The 19,412-nt window shown below is 46.5% G+C and overlaps 1 protein-coding gene across 1 annotated transcript in view; it reads left to right on the top strand.

The window, feature by feature from the left end:
- Positions 1-289: 289 nt before the first annotated feature.
- Positions 290-19,412, top strand: part of LOC139276474 (transmembrane protease serine 3-like) — a 68,365-nt gene continuing 49,242 nt past the window's right edge. The window contains exons 1-5 of the mRNA XM_070894515.1: positions 290-437; positions 2,364-2,487; positions 7,525-7,650; positions 9,808-9,851; positions 17,738-17,903. Coding sequence (XP_070750616.1) covers positions 290-437; positions 2,364-2,487; positions 7,525-7,650; positions 9,808-9,851; positions 17,738-17,903 — 608 coding nt within the window. The remainder of the gene's footprint in view (positions 438-2,363; positions 2,488-7,524; positions 7,651-9,807; positions 9,852-17,737; positions 17,904-19,412) is intronic.

Raw genomic sequence — 19,412 nt, 5'->3', positions numbered from 1 at the left:
TTGAGAGGCTGGGCTCAAGTCTCCACATCATCAATTACTCCGACAGAGTAAATCTTGAGTCAGGGGCACAACCTGACTCCATAGTGAAGTGGAGAGTCCCTGGAGGATGGAGTCGTTTCACCATCACTCTCGAGTAAATGAGATTGAAGTCATTATTTTTCAGGGGGGAAAAAATTAGATGGACAGAAAGTTTAACCCAAAACGCAGGAATGGAAGATCAGTCCCGTTGTTTATTTAATTTATTCTTGAACTAAGCTTATTGTAAGACAACAACTGTTCAAAGCCGGTAATGAATATTTCACCATTTAAAATTCTTTCAGTCACATACAGCTGCATTGGTAAGTTCCAGTGCCATACTTCCTCATCGTGTATATGGTACTCGGCTCGGTGTGACGGTGCTAAAGACTGCCCTTCGGGAGAAGACGAGCTGGGCTGTGGTAAAGCAGAAAATTCATTTCTTTACATGTACATTTTCTTAATGGGCCAAATCTTGCTGGAAAAATTAAGCGTTAATGCCACTCACCGTTATTAATGCGCAAATGTTCCAGCAAGTTCAGGGGATCAAGAGTTATGTGATGAGCTGTGATTCTCCAGAACTTGCTGCTCGATTTACACCGCTCCACCGTTTGCTTCACTCAACCGGCACCTCACCTCAACCTTCCCGTTATTGTTAAGAACTTGCTGGATTTGCACATTACTTGCCCGTTAAACTCACCGCAGAGAATTAATAGTGTAAATATCCTTTTAACAATGTGATCATTGTTAATACAATGTTAATACAATGCCAAACAACCCCTCTGGCCCAGAAAAGGAGCAATTTAACATATTCAATCTCATTTCTGCAAGTAGTAAATTCTTCTCCGACATTTCAAAAAATTCAAACCTTAAATTTTAACATTGTCACATTTTTCCTTCCTCCCTCTCTCTCTCTCTCTCTCTCTCTCTCTCTCTCTCTCTCTCTCTCTCTCTCTCTCTCTCTCTCTCTCTCTCTCTCTCTCTCTCTCAATCCAATCTTTCTCTCCCTCTCTCTGTTGCTCTCTCTTTTCCTGATATGACTCTAATTCACCCAATTTCCTTCCCTTGTTCCTCTGATTCTTTCTCTGTCCTTAAATCACATTGGTTCAGGAGATAATGCACGACAGCACCAACAGTCTAAGGTCCCAGGTTGCCTCGTTGCCCTCTCTGCACCGTGATCAGCTTCCAGCAAGTCACAGCACAACCATTTTTTTGAGCTGAAGCAAGATTTGGCCCAATTAATTTTTTGTGTTTTTTTTTTATAACGCGGGGGGACTATTGCTGGGAACGGGACTTAATTCCAATTCAAACAATGAGTGGACCAACTGATATGACAGATGAGCCACAGGCCTTCAGCATGGTGTTCATGTCTGTTTGGTTTGAAGAGTTCTGCAAGAGAATGGCTGCTGTTTATGCCTTAGAGTAAGGCCTAAGACAGGCTAAGTGAGTGTGCAAAAAGTTGGCAGATGGAGTATAATGTGGGAAAGTGAGGGGTTATCCACTTTGGCAGAAAAAATAGAAAAGCAAATTATAATTTAAATGGAGAAAAAATGCAAAATGCTGCAGTACAGAGGGACCTGGGGGTCCTTGTGCATGAAACACAAAAAGTTAGGATGCAGGTACAGAAAGTAATCTGGAAGGCAAATGGAATGTTGGCCTTTATTGCAAAGGGGATAGAGTATAAAAGCAGAGAAGTCCTGCTATAACTGTACAGGGTATTGGTGAGGGCACACCTAGAGTACTGCGTACAGTTTTGGTCTCCGTATTTGAGGAAGGATATACTTGCATTGGAGGCTGTTCAGAAAAGGTTCACTAGGTTGATTCCAGAGATGAGGGGGTTGACTTATGAAGATAGGTTGAGTAGGTTGGGCTTATACACATTGGAGTTCAGAAGAATGAGAGGTGATCTTATCGAAACATATAAGATAATGAAGGGGCTCGATAAGATGGATGTAGGGAGGATATTTCCACTCATCGGGGACATAGTCTCAGAATAAGGGGCCACCCACTTAAAACTGAGATGAGGAATTTCTTCTCTGAGGGTTGTAAATCTGTAGAATTCTCTGCCCCAGAGAGCTGTGGACGCTGGGTCATTGAATATATTTCAGGCGGAGATAGATAGATTTTTGAGCGATATGGGAATAAAGGGTTATGGGAAGTGGGCAGGGAAGTGGAGCTGATTCCATGATCAGATCAGCCATGATCTTATTGAATGGTGGAGCAGGCTTGAGGGGCCAAGTGGCCTACTCCTGCTCCTATTTCTTATGTTCTTATACTGTTGGCTGTGGTTTGGGCTATTACCCGGTCCAGCTGTAACCTTACCCTCTTTTTGCGTTTGGTTTTGTCAGTGCGAGTCAGTGGGAAGAGTTCAGTGGTGCAGATTTACACGGGTGGCACTTGGAGGACGGTGTGTTGGGAGGGGTGGAACGCTGTACACGGGACCGCTGCCTGCAAACAACTGGGATATAGCAGGTAAATTGAATCAGAATGTTGTTGTTTTTTTATTATTATTCTTCTCATAACCTTGTCTCCTAAAAGCATTAGTTCTCTGCTGAGGTCATTCAGTGCTGCACTGTCGGAGGTGAGATGTTAAACCGTGGCCCCATCTGCCCTCTTGGGTAGATGTAAAAGATCCCACAGCACTATTCAGAAGAAGAACAGGGGAGTTATCTATAATATTTATCCCCTCAATCAACCTCACTAAAATAGATGTTCTGGCCATTTATCTCATTGCTGTTTGTGGGATTTTAATATGCGCATATTGGCTGTCGTGGTTCCTACATTTCGACAGTGGCTACTCTTCAAAAAGTATTTAATTGGCTGTATTTAATTTCCCAGGGTCATGAAACATGCTATAGAAATGCGATTCTATCCTTTTTTTTTCTTTGTATATTTCCGTGCCAAAACAGCACTCTTTGTGACTTTGTCCAGACAGCCTTAATAGTTGGCAGAGCTTCGGTGGTGAACATCAGCTGCTAATTCAATCGGCAAGGCCACAACAGATGAATGCAATCTCACACTTGCCCAGTTTGTACATCCAATGGGGGCAATTATGAATTGGGGCCATAGTGTATAACAGATGATACGAGATCAGCTGCCCACAATATATCTCTCCCGCTCTTCATTTCAATTCGGAGAAATCTATATTGGCCAGCTAATCTGATATCGCCCGTTATACATGGTTGCCCAAGGTCATAATGACTCCCAGTTTCTTTGAGCAGGGGTTACTGGATAGCAATCAGGAGATGGGGACTTCTGCTTTATTCCCCCGCCCTAGCTCGGGGACTTTGAGAGCACCTATGGTCCCTGATGAGCTTAGATAGCGACTTCGGGAGAGTCCAAAAGCGGGAGAGTTGGCGAGTCAGTGAGTCGTGAGGTCAGCGAGTCGGTGAGTCGTGAGGTCAGCGAGTCGATAGGCCCCGAGGTCGGTGAGTCGTGAGGTCAGCGAGTCGGTAGGCCCCGAGGTCGGCGAGTCGGTGAGTCGTGAGGTCAGCGAGTCGGTAGGCCCCGAGGTCGGCGAGTCGGTAGGTCCCGAGGTCGGCGAGTCGGTAGGCCCTGTGAAGTCGGTGAGTAGTAAGCAAGGAGGTCTTCCTGTGCTGAATGGTATATACTTTAATGCAAGGAGTATAGCGAATAAGGCGGATGAGCGAAGAGCACAGGTAGACACTTGGGAGTATGACATTATGGCCATTACAGAAACATGGCTGAAAGAGGGGCAGGTTTGGTAGATCAATATTTCTGGCTACAGGATTTTTAGACCAGATCAACAGGGGTGTAAAAAGGGTGGGAGGGGGGTTTGCGGTACTGATTAAAGAAACTATTACAGCGGTGAGGAGGGATGATATGTTAGAGGGATCATTAACTGAGGCCATATGGGTCGAATTGAAAAATAAAAAAGGGGCGATCACATTGCTGGGCTTGTATTATAGACCCCCAAACAGTGGGAGGGAGATAGAGGAGCAAATATGTAGGCAAATTGCTGTGAAGTCTAAAAACCATCGGGTAGTAAGTAGGGGATTTTAACCATCCAAATATTGATTGGGACAAACTTAGTGAGAAGGGTATAGAGGGTGTGGAATTCTTGAAATGCATTCAAGAGAACTTTTTTAGTCAGTATGTAGCACAACACGAGAGGATTTAGTTTTGGGCAATGAAGCTGGGCAGGTTGAAGGGGTATTAGTGGGAGAGCACTTGGGTGCCAGAGACCATAATTCAGTCAGATTCAAGTTGTTTATGGATAAGGACAAGAATAGGCCTGGAATAAAAGTTCCAAATTGGGGAAAAGTGATTTAGCCATGGTGGACTGGAAACAGCAACTTGTGGGTAAATCAGTGTCGGAACAGTGGGAGGCATTCAAGGAGGAGATCCGGAAGGCTCAGGCCAAACATGTGCCCTTAAAGAAAAAGGCTGTGAAAAATAATTCTAGAGCCCCTTGGATGTTTGGGGACTTACAGGGGAAGATTAAGAAAAAAGGGATGCTTTTGTCATATATCAATGGCTAAATACTACAGAATCTTTAGAGGAATATAGAAAGTTAAGAGGCAAAATGAAAAAGGATATTAGGAATGCTAAGAGAGAACACGAAAAATTCTTGGCCAGTAAAATTAAGGAAAACCCTGAGATGTTCTATAAATATATTAAGAGTAAGAAGGTAAATAAAGAAAGGGTAGGGCCTATTAGAGACCATGAGGATAATCTTTGTGTGGAGCAGGAAGATGTTGGTAGAGTTCTTAACGAATACTTTGCATCTACTTTCACAAAGAAAGGAGGTAATGCAGATACTGCTATCGAGGAGGAGTGTGATATTCTGGATGAAATAAATATAGTGAGAGAGGAAGTATTAAGGGGTTTAGCAGCTTTGAAAGTAGATAATTTCCCAGGCCCGGATGAAATTCATCCCAGGCTGTTGAGCGAAGTAAAAGAGGAAATAGCAGAGGTCTTGATCATCATTTTCCTGTCCCCTTTGGATTTTGACATGGTGCCGGAGGTTTGGAGGATGCTAATGTAGTACCCTTGTTTAAGAAGGGAGAAAGGGATAGGCCGAGTAATTACTGGCCTGTCAGTCTAAGCTCAGAGGTGGGAAAGTTATTGGAAAAAATCCTGAAAGACAGGATAAATCTGCATTTGGAAAGGCAAGGATTAATTAGGGACAGTCTGCACAGATTTAAGGGAAGATCGTGTCTGATTAACCTGATTGAATTTTTTGAGGAGGTAACCAAGAGGGTCGATGAGGGTAGTGCGTACGATGTGGTATATGTGGACTTTAGCAAGACTTTTGATAAGATCCCGCATGGTAGACTGGTCATGAAGGTTAAAGCCCATGGGATCCAGGGCAAAGTGGCAAGTTGGATCCAAAATTGGCTTGGAGGTAGGAAGCAAAGGATAATGGTTGTTGGATGTTTTTGTGACTGGAAGGATGTTTCAGTGGGGTTCCTCAGGGCTCAGTAATGGGACCCTTGCTTTTTGTGGTTTATATCAACGATTTAGATTTGAATATAGGGAGTATGATTAAGAAGTTTGCAGACGACACTAAAATTGCTGTGTGGTTGATAATGAAGAGGAAAGTCATGGGCTGCAGGAGGATATCAATCTACTGGTCAGGTGGGCAGAGCAGTGGCAAACGGAATTTAATTCAGAGAAGTGTGAAGTGATTCAGTTTGGGAGGGTTAATAAGGAGAGGGTATACACATTAAGCGGTAGGCCATTTAATACTGTAGATAAACAAAGGGACCTTGGAGTGCTTGTCCACAGACCCCTGAAAGTAGCCGACCAGGTGGATAAGGTGGTTAAGAAGGCATACGGAATGCTTGCCTTTATTGGCCGAGGCATAGAATATAAGAGCAGGGAGGTTATGCTTAACTTGTATAATACTTTGGTTAGGCCACAGCTGGAGTACTGCATGCAGTTCTGGTCGCCGTATTATAGGAAGGACATGATTGCACTAGAGAGGGTGCAGAGGAGATTTACTAGGATGCTGCCTGGAATGGAGAATCTCAGATTGGATAGGCTGGGTTTGTTCTCATTGGAATAGTGGAGATTGAGAGGAGACCTCAGTGAGGTGTACAAAATATTGAGGAGCCTGGACATAGTGGATAGTAAGGGTCTATTTCCATTGGTGGAGGGGTTGATTATGAGGGGGCATAGTTTTAAGGTGGTTGGTGGAAGGTTTAGATGGGATTTGAGGAGGGGGCTTCTTTACGCAGAGGGTTGTGGAGATCTGGAACGTGCTGCCTGTAAGAGTGGTGGATGCAGAAACCCTCACCACTTTTAAGAGATGGTTGGATGAGCACTTAAAGTACATAATCTGCAGGGTTATGGACCTAGAGCTGGTAATTGGGATTAGACTGGATGATCTTTTGTTGTAAGGAGCAGATATAATGGTAAGTACTGCAGGGAATAGAATCCGGCCAGGATGATCTCCCGGACTAGTTTCGATCGCCTGGATGGGTCGGAGAGGAATTTTCCCAGGTTTTTTTCTCCATAAATTGGCCTGGGTTTTTATCTGGTTTTTGCCTCTCCCAGGAGATCACATGGCTCCAGTTGGGGTGTAGTGTAGAATGTTTTAGTATAAGGGGTGTCACAGTTGTGTGAGGTGGACTGGGTGCTCTTTGCCTTTCCGTCATTGTTCATAGGTGAAGTGTCTCAGTGCAGCGCCCGTGGAGGGAGGCAATGCTCATTGAATTATGAGCATTGATGAGTATCTGGAGGATCTCCCCCAAATGGCTATGGATGTTGGGCCAATTGAAACGTTCAAGACTCGGGCCGATCGTTGGGTAAACAATAGCGAGGGATATGGATTACATGTGGCTAAATATAGTTGATGTACAGATGAACCATGATCAAATTGAATGGTGGAACAGACGCAAGGGGCTGAATGGCCTTCTCCATTACCATACAGCGCAGCATTCTCACATACCACTGCAGGCAGGGCAAGTGATTTATTCATGATCAGATCCACTCAGAAACTGGCACTTTCACTGCCTCTGACGTGTAATAGTTGGACAGCAGATGTACCACCTCATACAAAAGGTAGGTACATACTACAAAAATTTATCGGGGACAGAGAGATCTCGTAGACTTGGGACGGAGGGGGGTTGGTGGGTAGGGGGGAGAGGAATTTCCGAGGTTTTCTTTATATTAATTGGCCTGAGCTTTTAAGGAGATCACATGGTTTGGGTGAGGTGGAGAATGTATGTACTGCGATACATAAGGTGTCACACAAGGTATTGCTATTGTGTGGGACAGGCTGAATGGACTAGTGGGTCTTTTCCTTTCTATCATTGTTCATATGTTCGTACACGCAATGAAGCGTGGAAATTTCCTGGATTTGCCCCAGGACGTCACATGGTGCTGGGACAATTGCCCTAGACACGACTTCCCAAGCTGAATACATGCTTAACGTATTTTGCATCTTCTTTGAATATTTATTTGGACGGTTGTAAAGTGCTGTTGGATTTGTCTTTGCGGGCAGTGAGACCTGTTCCTTGTGTCTCCCTTTTGTGTTTCCAGCTATATAAACTCCACAGAGCTTCCCATCGCATCCATCGAGGAGAAGCTAAAGCATAACTTTGTGGAAGTAAATTTTAGCGAGCCCAGAATCCACAGCCCCAGGATACAATTGGTGATCCCACTGAGGTACGATCCCCAAACTATTAAAGCTTGGTAGTGCTGTTTGGTTTTATTAGCTTAATGCATTCATATAAATTACTTTGTCTTGGTATAAGGACATAAGAAATAGGAGCAGGAGTAGGTTACTTGGCCCCTCGAGCCTGCTCTATATGATCAATAAGATCATGGCTGATAGGATCATGGTCTCATCTTCACTTTCCTGCCTGTTCCCCATAACCTTCAACTCCCTTGTAGTTCAAAAATCTCTCTCAATTTGCCTTGAATATATTCAATGACCCAGCCTCCCCAGCTCTCTGGGGCAGAGAATTCCACAGATTCTGAGAAAATAAACTCCTCCTCACCTTTGTCTTAAATGGGCGATCGTTCTGAAACTATGCCCCCTAGTCCTAGATTCCTCCACGAGGGGAAACATCCTCTCAGCATCTACCTTGTCAAACCACCTCAGAATCTTGTATGTTTCAATAAGATCACCTCTCATTCTTCTAAACTTCAATGAGTACAGGCCCAACCCTGCTCAACCTGCTCAACCTTTCCTCATCTCAGGAATCAACCTGGTGAACCTTCTCTGAACTGCATGTATATCCCTTCTTAAATAAGGAGACCAAAACTGTACGCAGTACTCCAGGTGTGGTCTCACCAATACCCTGTACAGTTGTAGCAAGTATGTCATTAGCCTATTCATTTTAAATTTAGAAATATTCCCAGACAATATGTATTGAAAATATTACTAGGTTAGGAAGCCCGTGGGTCAATAATTTGATTAATGTATGATAATTTTGGTCAGACTCACCAGTTATGATTTATTTCAGTCACTGCCTTTTCCTTTAGAATTGATTTTCTTCCTACATTCTGCTGGAAAGTTTATTGCAAGTTGAGAGATTGCGAACGGTTTGAAGCTACTGTAGTTTTACTGTGATCATAAGGTCACAGGAGCAGTCCGCACGAAGAAAGCTCTGCAGTCCATTTTATCTCACCTTTTCAGGATATTAACTCATTACAATAGCTAGCTTGTTTTTAAGAGTTTGAGGGGATGGGGGTTACATAAGAACAAACATGGCTGATCTTCGACCTCAACTCCACTTTCCTGCACCATCCCCATATCCCTTTATTCCCTTAATATCCAGAAATCTATCGATCTCTGTCTTGAATATGCTCAAAGACTGAGCTTCCACAGCAGAGAATTCCAGAGATTCACCACCCTCTGAGTGAAGAAGTTTCTCCTCATCTCAGTCCTAAATGGCCGAGCCCTTATCCTTAGACTGACCCCTGGTTCTAGACTCCCCAGCCCGGGGGAAACATCCTCCCTGCATCTACCCTGTCGAGCCCTGAGAGAGTGTTGTATGTGTCAATGAGATCACCTCTCATTCTTCTAAACTCTAGAGAATATAGAGTCTACTCAATCTCTCCTCATAGGACAATCCCCCCATCCCAGGAATCAGTCTGGTGAACCTTCGTTGCACTCCATCAATGGCAAGTATATCCTTCCTTAGGTAAGGAGACCAAAACTATACACAATACTCCAGGTGTAATCTCACCAGGGCCCTATATAATTTCAGTTACAATTTTGAGGTCTGGAGTAAACCTAACTTGTCATTGGGCCTGTAAAAGTGACAGGTTATTTTAAAAGCATATGGAAGATGTGTACAGGAATTATTACAAAGTTGTTCAAAGTTCATTTCCGTCGAAATAAAATTAAAAATGAATCTTCAGAGAAACTCAATTATCTTTTTTTGTTCCACAGTATTATTTGTTATCTTAATATTTTAATATAAAATTCTTACAGGGCTTGACAGGGTAGATGCAAGGAGGATGCTTCCCCGGGGCTGGGGAGTCTAGAACCAGGGGTCACAGTCTCAGAATAAGGGGTCAGCTATTTAAGACCCAGATGAGGAGGAATTTCTTCACTGAGGGTGGTGAATCTTTGGAATTCTCTGCCCCATAGGGCTGTGGAGACTCAGTCGTTGAGCATATTCAAGCATATTTTGAGATCAAAAGATTTTGGGATATTCAGGGAATCAAGGGATATGGGGATCAGGTGGGAAAGTGGAGTTGAGTTTGATGATCAGCCATGATCCTAGTGAATGACGGAGCAGACACTGCTCCAAGTTGTTATGTTCTTATTTATTTACTCAGTTTTGATTTGTTTTCTGTTTTTCTTTGCAGCACCGAGTGTAATTCAGGCAAGGTGACATCGCTAAAATGTTTAGGTGAGTTTCGTAGAGAGAAGGTTATGTTCAAGTCCCTGATTATTATTGACAACAATTTGCGTTTAGATAGTGCCTTTGCATAATCAGTCACGAGACACATAAGGAGATACAGGTACAATGTCTCAAATCCAGCAGCTTCGGAACCGAGACTGTGCCAGTTTTCGGATTTTTCCGGATTTCAGACAAGAAAATCAAGAGCTTCCGAGACAGACAAAGTACTAATGGCAGTGTGGGTCAGGTCACTTGGGCCGGTTCAAGTGTCATTCGGCAAGGCTCGGATCAATCGCACGGCACTTAAAACACAGCGGCAAAGTCGATAACTAGTCCGGCCCGCTGGTCTTTGGACAATAATTCCAGATTTTATTTTACTGAATATCAAATGGAATTTTCTCAAAAATGTCCAGTTTTCGGACAGTTCTGATTTTCAGACCGCCGGATTTGAGACGTTGTACCTGTATTAAGAGAGGTGATCGAAAGCTTGCTCAAAGAGGTTGATTGTAAGGAGGTCTTAATAGAAGAGGAAGGAGGCATAGAGGTTTAGGGAGGGAATTCCAGAGGTTATGGCCTAGCTGGCTGAAGGCACGGCCACCAATGGTGAGTCGAAGGAACCCAGCACAATTTTACCCTCCTCCCAAGAAATCCCTTTAAGAAATTGCAAGAAGGATAAACTTCCAGCCCTACAACCCTCCGAGATCTCTGCACTCCTCCAATTCTGGCCTCTTGCTCATCCATGATTTCCTTCATTCCACCATTGGTGGCCATGTCTTCAGCTGCCGAGGACCTAAGCTCTGGAATTCCGTCTCTAAACCTCTCCGCCTCTCTAAGACTCGCCTTAAAACCTACCTCTTTTACCAATCATTTGTCATCTGTCCTGATATCTCCTTTGTAAGCGGTTTTGATCCTAGTCCAATTGCTAGACGGACGGTTCGAATCACCCCTGCCTTACGAGAATTCTATACCCGGGGATTATTATTCAGAGTGTAAATGGAATGAGTCACGGACAGGAATGCTTTGGTGAAAAATCATACTTATATTTATTTAGTCTAACATACACTGATTAAAACATGTACTACTAAACAGAATCACTGTCTCTGTGGAGAATAAGATCCAGGTTACAAACAACATCCAGTACAACGCTGAGGACCGCTAACATGCGGTAATTCCCTTGTTGCTCTGGTGGATTCGAACTCCATCCCTACCAACAAATTACCCAGTTGCAGCCTCTTTGCCTGACTAAACCAAACAAAGCTTCCTCCCGAAAAGCTTCACTTCTGAGAAAACCCCGAGCCCTTACACCTCACCCAGCTCGCCTGGGATATCTGGTTAGCGGGTTGGGACACTCGCGACCACGCTCACCCCCACACACACACTGGGTCTCGATCGCTCAGCTCAGCTGTGGGAAGTCACTGGAGGTCGTTCCCTGTGAGGGGTATGCGGTTCTCTGTCTCAGCGGCTTCTTCTGTGGGACTGCGGCTTCTTCCTCTTGTACCACTTGTTACGTCGAGAGCGAGAGGGAGAAGGGATGGCGGGGAGCGAACTGGTGGAAGAGTCTATCTTTGTAGGAGTCTTGCTACCCCTATCTTTCCCGCCAATCTTTAAAACCCTTTGGTTTCTAAGCACGGGCACTTAGTCAGTGATGGGCCATCAGACCCATGTGTATTCCGTGATTGAACTAATGGCCCTGAGTCTGACACATATCTCGGTCTTTGGCACCTCTTTGGCTGGCCAGGCTAGTGGGTTCATTGTTCTGCTTCTCTTCGGAGATGGTGTTGAGAAGTGCTTTTGCCTATGGCCCCTTCCTTTAGCGAGGACTGGTGGGCGAACCCGTACATTCTGGATGACTGACAGTTCTTTTGGCGCAGCCAACTGCACAGGGTGATCCCATCGCAGGGAAAAATACCCCAGAAAAATCCCATAAAGTCCACTAAATAATCTCGACTGAGTCCATTCTTTAAACAGCGACTTTGCGATCTCTTCACATTATACAGAGCACCTTTAACAGTAAAATATACCTTGCAGTTGCGGGTCACAAAGGTTATTTATAGAAGTTAGAGAGGCTAACAAGGCTTCTTCAAACAAAAATATCATGAGAAAGTGATTGACAGACTGAAGTGTAATATGCTGTAAATCTCAAACAACAAACACCCCGGCTAAATAAATGAGATGGTCAGGGTGCAGTACCATGCATTGCCTTCAGGTGGCACTGCTGAGATCATTGTCTTTTATTGGTGCAACACCGCCACCTCTTGGAAGGTAATTGAATTGCAGGTTTTTGCAGACTTGGTGTAAAAATGGGCTAACTACAAATGTGCAGATACTATGGGGGAGATTTTCATCCCCATTTTCGAGTGGGAAATAGGGCAGGTAGTGTTGTGTTCCTAACACAGATGAGACTGCACACAGGGAGGCTAAGTAACAGTGACCTCAGCCTTTATTAAGACACTCCAGAGTGAGTAACAGTCTTGGGTGCCAGCTTATATACAGTGCTCCCAAGGGATGCTGGGATCCCTTGGGACTTCAGTAGATGCGCTCCCTGGTGGCGGAATATGGGAGTGCATGCTTTACAAATACACAACATCACTCTTTTCCCCCCCCCCCACCCCCCTGAGCCAAAAGTCGAAGTGAAAACTATTTACAAGGTGAGGGGGTCGGGAGCCTTTCTTTCCCTGGTGGACCGCCTCGGTACAAATGTCTGTTCTGGTGTGTTGGCTGTATCCTCGCTGGGCTGGCGTGTTGTTGGCCCTGCAGGGCTGCTGGGTGAGCCTGGCCTTGCTGGGCTGTTGGGCGTGATGGGTTCGATTTCCTGGTCCAGGGTGGTGTCGTTGATCCTTTGGGTGTGTGTTGTGGGCTCGAAAAAGGTGGTGTCTGCTGTGGGTTGTTCAGGGCAGTCTGTGAACCGCAGCCTCATTTGGTCCAGGTGCTTTCTGCAAATTTGTCCGTTGTCTAGTTTGACTACAAACACCCTATTCCCTTCTTTAGCTATCACCGTGCCCGCGATACACTTGGGACCATGTCCATAGTTTAGCACATATACAGGGTCATTCAGATCAATTTCCCGTGACACAGTGGCGTGACCATCGTTTACATTTTGTTGCTGCCGCCTGCTCTCTACCTGATCATGCAGGTTGGGGTGAACCAACGAGAGTCTGGTTTTAAGTGTCCTTTTCATGAGTAGCTCAGCCGGGGGTACCCCTGTGAGCGAGTGGGGTCTCATGCGGTAGCTGAGCAGTACTCAGGACAGGCGGGTTTGGAGTGAGCCTTCTGTGACTCGTTTAAGGCTCTGTTTGATGGTTTGTACTGCCCGCTCTGCCTGCCCATTGGAGGCCGGTTTAAACGGGGCCGAGGTGACGTGTTTGATCCCATTGCGGGTCATGAATTCTTTAAATTCGGCACTGGTGAAACATGGCCTGTTGTCACTGACCAGTATGTCAGGCAGGCCGTGGGCGGCAAACATGGCCCTCAGGCTTTCAATGGTGGCGGTGGCAGTGCTTCCCGACATTATTTCACATTCAATCCATTTTGAAAAAGCATCCACCACCACCAGGAACATTTTACCGAGAAACGGGCCCGCATAGTCGACATGGATCCTCGACCATGGTCTGGAGGGCCAGGACCACAAACTTAGTGGTGCCTCTCTGGGCGCGTTGTTCAACTGAGCACACACGCTGCATTGCCGTACGCAGGACTCTAAGTCAGAGTCGATACCGGGCCACCACACGTGGGATCTGGCTATCGCTTTCATCATTACTATACCCGGGTGTGTGCTGTGGAGATCCGAGATGAACGTTTCCCTGCCCTTTTTGGGTAGCACTACGCGGTTACCCCACAACAGGCAGTCTGCCTGAATGGACAGCTCGTCCTTTCGCCGCTGGAACAGCTTGATTGGTTCTTGCATTTCAACAGGAATGCTGGCCCAGCTCCCATGCAGTACACCGTTTTTTACTAGGGACAGCAGAGGATCTTGGCTGGTCCAAGTCCTAATCTAGCGGGCCGTGACGGGTGATTTATCATTTTCAAACGCTTCCATGACCATCAACAAGTCTGCGGGCTGCGCCACCATCATCAAGTTTGCAGGCTGTGCCATTTCCACCCCCGTGGTGGGCAATGGTAGCCGACTGAGAGCATCTGCACAGTTCTCGGTGCCTGACCTGTGGCGGATGGTATAGTTATACGTTCATAGCGCGAGTGCCCACCTTTGTATGCGGGCTGAGGCATTAGTATTTATCCCCTTGTTTTCAGTGAACAGAGATGTGAGGGGCTTGTAATCGGTTTCCAGCTCAAATTTGAGGTCAAAAAGATACTGATACATTTTCTTTACCCCGAACACACACGCTAATGCCTCTTTCTCAATCATGCTGTAGGCCCTCTCTGCCTTAGACAAGCTCCTGGAGGCATAGGCGACAGGTTGCAACTTCCCCGCAACGTTAGCTTGTTGTAATACACAACCGACTCCGTATGACGACGCATCACATACTAGCACGAGTTTTTTACACGGGTTATACAATACAAGCAGCTTGTTGAAGCATAAAATGTTTCTGGCTTTCTCAAAAGCCATTACTTGGGGTTTTCCCCATACCCTGTTCTCACCTTTACGCAATAACATATGTAGGGGCTCTTAGATGATGCTTAACCCCGGTAGGAAGTTACCAAAATAGTTGAGGAGTCCCAGGAACGACCACAGCTCCATGACATTCTGTGGCCTGGGCGCATTCCTGATAGCCTCTGTCTTGGTGTCTGTGGGCCGAATGCCGTCCGCCGTGATCTTTCTCACCAAAAACTCCCCTTCTGTTGCCATGAAGACACATTTCAACCTCTTCAGCCGCAGCCCTATGCGATCCAGTCGCTGGAGGACCTCCTCCAGGTTTTGTAGGTGCTCGACGGTGTCCCGACCCGTGACCAATATGTCATCCTGAGAAACCACCGTGCGTGGTACCGACTTGAGTAGGCTCTCCATGTTTCTCTGGAAGATCGCTGCAGCCGACCGAATTCCAAAAGAGCATCTGTTGTAGATGAACAGTCCCTTGTGCGTGTTGATGCAAGTGAGGCCCTTCGAAGACTCCTCCAGCTCCTGCGTCATGTAGGCCGAAGTCAGGTCAAGCTTGGTGAACGTCTTGCCTCCTGCCAGCGTCACAAATAGGTCGTCTGCCTTAGGTAGCGGGTATTGGTCCTGCAGCGAGAAACGATTAATAGTTACTTTATAATCGCCGCAAATCCTGACCGTGCCATCACTTTTGAGTACTGGAACAATCGGGCTGGCCCACTCGCTGAATTCCACTGGGGAGATGATGCCCTCACGTTGCAGCCTGTCCAGCTCAATTTCCACTCTCTCCCTCATCATGTGAGGTACCGCTCATGCCTTGTGGTGAATGGGTCGTGCCTCTGGGACCAAGTGGATCCGCACCTTCGCCCCGGAAAAGTTTCCAATGCCTGCCTCAAAAAGGGAAGGAAATTTGTTAAGAACCTAGGTACATGAGGCCTCATCGACATGTGATAGCGCTCGGATGTCATCCCAGTTCCAGTGGATTTTGCCCAGCCAGCTCCTTCCAAGAAGTGTGGGGCCATCGTCCGGGACAATCCAGAGTGGCAGTTTGTGCACCGTGCCCTCGTAGGTGACCTTGACCATGGCGCTGCCCAGGGCAGTGATAAGCTCTTTGGTGTACATTCTCAGTTTCGTGTGGATGGGGCTCAGGGCTGGTATGAGTGCCTTGTTGCACCACAGTCTCTCAAACATCTTTTTACTCATGATGGATTGGCTAACGCCAGTGTCCAGTTCCATAGCTATGGGTAAGCCATTCAATTTTACATTTAGTGGTGGACATTTCGTCGAAAGTGTGTGCACCCCGTGCACTTCAGCATCTGCCTCCTCTCTCTGAGGCTCGAAATTGCTTTGATCCACCATGGACCAATCTTCCTCTGCCACGTGATGGTTAGCAGGTTTTGCAGAGCTTGCAGCTCGTCTGCAAGCTCGTTGGAGGTGCCCCATCATTCCACAGCTCTTGAAAACATACCCTTTGAAGCGGCATGAATAGGCTGAATGGAAGCCTCCACAATGCCAACAAGGTGTGAATTGCCTTGCATTCATCCTTTGTTGCAGACTCTGAGTCATCTGGGCCACCTGAGGCCTGCTGGCAGTTGCAGACTTGTGGTTTCTGCCCTGTACATTTCTGCTCGCAAACACAGTTCTAGTTAATTTTTGAACATTGCTAGCACTTGTGTGCTGAGAGATTTGTTTGGTGTTATCACTGGTGGACATAAACGTCTGTGCTATTGCAATGGCCTTACTGAGGGTCTACAGTCAAAAGTTTTCGTAGGATGGTCTCGTGGCCAATGCCCAGTACAAAAAAGTCTCTGAGCATTTGCTCCAGGTAGCCATCAAACTCACATTGTCCTGCAAGTCGCCTTAGCTCAGCGACGTAGCTTGCCACTTCCTGATCTTCAGATCGCTGGTACGTATAGAACCGATACCTTGCCATCAGCACACTCTCCCTCGGGTTAAGATGCTCCAGAACCAGTGTACTCGGCTCCTCATACGACTTATCTGTGGGTTTCACCGGAGCCAGAAGATTCTTCATGAGGCTGTAGGTCGGTGCTCCGCAGACCGTGAGGAGGACCGCTCTCCTTTTTGCAGCACTTCCTTCTCCGTCCAGCTCGTTGGCTACAAAGTACTGGTCTAGCCATTCGACATCGGCTTCCCAGTCCTCACCCTCCGAGAACTTCTCCAGGATGCCCACAGTTCGCTGCATCTTTGCATTGGATTCGTATACTCGTCGCCAGTTGTTGTGTTCTTAACACAGATGAGACTGCACACAGGGAGGTTAAAGTAACAGTGACCTCAGTCTTTATTAAGACACTCCAGAGTGAGTAACAGGCCTTAAGGGCCGGCTTATATACATTGCTCCCAAGGGCTGCTGGGATTCCTTGGGACTTCAGGGGATGCGCTCCCTGGTGGCGGAACATGGGCGTGCATGCTTTACAGATACACAACAGGTAGCAGGCCGAAAAATGTGATGCACTACATACCGCCCCATTCCGACTGACGTCAGGCCCGATAAGATTTTGGATCAGGTAACGAATCAGGCGAACAATGATCATGTCCGAAACAGGCGAGGGACTCATTAAATTTGAAGAGCAAGGTAAAGAAAAGAAGAAGAAAGAAGTTGCATTTATATAGCGCTTTCACGACCACCAGACATCCCAAAGCACTTTACATCAAAAGAAGTATTTTTTGAAAGTATAGTCACTGTTGTAATGTAGGAAATGCAGCAGCCAATTTGCGCACAGCAAGCTCCCACACTCAGCAATGTGACAATGACCAGATAATCTGTTTTTTAGTGATGTTGAATGAGGGATAAATATTGGACCAAGATACTGGGGAGAACTCCCCTGCTCTTAGAGAGGGATTGAGGGTGGGTGAGAGAAGGACCAAAGGTTGGAGAAGTAAGTGAGTGGGTAAAGAACGGAGGAAGAGTGGGGAGAGGGTACAAGAGTGAGAATGAGGGAGTGAGCGTGAAGGAGGGAAGGGGAGCGTGCGACAGTGAATGGGGAGAAGGACTGTGGTAGGGAGAAGGAGGGATTATGAGGAGTGAGTTAGTTGGGGAGAGTGGGTATGAGGGAAGGAAAGAGCACAAGTGAGTGTAGGAGACGGTGTGAGAGGGAGTGAGGAAGAGAGAGAGCGCGATTGAAAGGGAGTGAGTAAAGGAGGGAGTGTGTTCAGGAGTGAGTGAGGGAGGATGTAGTGATTACACGAGAAGGAGCGAGGGAGGGTGATGGAGGGAGAGAGAAGTGACAGAGCACGATGGGGGAGGGATCGGCAGAGAGGAGAGAAAGAAGACAGAATCTGAAAGCGCGTTGTTTGCCCTGAAATTGGTGTGGCTTCCCCTGTGCAGAGTGTGGCTCCAGATCCAGATACTCGCCCCGGATTGTTGGTGGGAATCTCTCGGTGGTTGGCCAGTGGCCGTGGCAGGCTAGTCTTCACTTCGATGGACAGCACCTGTGCGGAGGATCCATCATCGCCTCGCAATGGATAGCAACCGCTGCACACTGTGTTGTCGAGTAAGTCACTGCCTCATAACTCAAACCAACACAATGACTGGAACCAAATTACTCGGTGTATCGATGGGAGTGATGGCTTTTAGTTACAATAAGATAGCATTGTTCTTTCAGCAGATCACAGTGGTCAGTGAGCACTGGTCAGACCTGACTCTACGATTCCGCTTTCCATTTCCTCTAGAGTTCCACCCGGCACCTACCTCCCCCCACAACAGTCAGCTTAAACGTTGATTGAGCTGAAGTAAACGAGCAAAAATACATTGAATTAACCTCTCCCATCCGCCCCCTGACCTCCCCTTTTACATTTCCTCCATGTCCCATTCCCCCCTCACTCAATGAACCGTTCTCAGGTGGAAGTCGAGAAGGTAGACCTGGATGGGGGAAGGCCATTCAGCCTCTTCCCAGCTCCTCCATCCCGGAAAGACCCATCATTCCCTCCGTCACCATGTCTAACTGTTCCTTAAATTATTCCCAGGGTTTTCCCCCACAGGTCCATGCCACATGTTGATCACGTTAGGTGCCATCTGCACCCACGCTCTTTTGGAAGCTGAGGAACAGCATCTCGCCTTTCTACCAGGCATCTTGCACGAGCACTGTGAATTGTGTGTGTTAACCTCACCCTTCAGATCGGATTACTTTTGCACCATAAATTGCTGGAAGTGCGAGCTGGTCACGGTCAAAGGGGCCTCTGGGACCTCCCGAAAGTCGGGTCCAATGATCTATCTCCTTAACTAATGAGAGCAGTTCAGAGAAGGTTCACTAGGTTGATTCCGGAGATGAGGGGGTTGACTTATGAGGATAGGTTGAGTAGGTTGGGCCTCTACTCATTGGAATTCAAAGAATGAGAGGTGATCTTATCGAAACGTATAAGATAATGAGGGGGCTCGACAAGGTGGATGCAGAGAGGATATTTCCACTCATAGGGGAATCTTGAACTGGAGGACATAGACTCAGAATAAGGGGCCGCCCATTTAAACCTGAGATGAGGAGGAATTTCTTCTCTGAGGGTTGTAAATCTGTGGAATTCTCTGCCCCAGAGAGCTGTGAAGGCTGGGTCATTGAATATATTTATGGCAGAGATAGACAGATTTTTGAGCGATAAGGGAATAAAGGGTTATGGGGAGTGGGCAGGGAAGTGGGAGCTGAGCCCATGATCAAATCAGCCATGATCTTATTAAATGGTGGAGCAGACACAAGGGGCCAAATGGCCTACTTCTGCTCCTATTTCTTATGTTCTTACCTAAGGATCGAGAAAGAAACCGAGTTAATGATGGAGAATGAAATTGGGTGAATTTGAGTCAAATTGGATACAGAAAGAGAAATAATGAGCGAGAACTGAAAACAAGTGGATTAAGAGAGAGCGAGAGAGCAATGAGACAGAAAGGGAAAAAAAATTCACATTTGAAATTTGACAAACCTCTAGGAACAATGTACTACCTGTGGAAGTGAGAGTCCACGGTTTCAATTGCTCCCTTTCTGGGCCTTCGAGGCTGAGTGGTACTGCAGGACCAT

This window comes from Pristiophorus japonicus, chromosome 11 (assembly GCF_044704955.1).
Source record: "Pristiophorus japonicus isolate sPriJap1 chromosome 11, sPriJap1.hap1, whole genome shotgun sequence".
Classification (NCBI taxonomy): domain Eukaryota; kingdom Metazoa; phylum Chordata; class Chondrichthyes; family Pristiophoridae; genus Pristiophorus; species Pristiophorus japonicus.
This window is presented reverse-complemented; position numbering and strand designations above follow the sequence as displayed.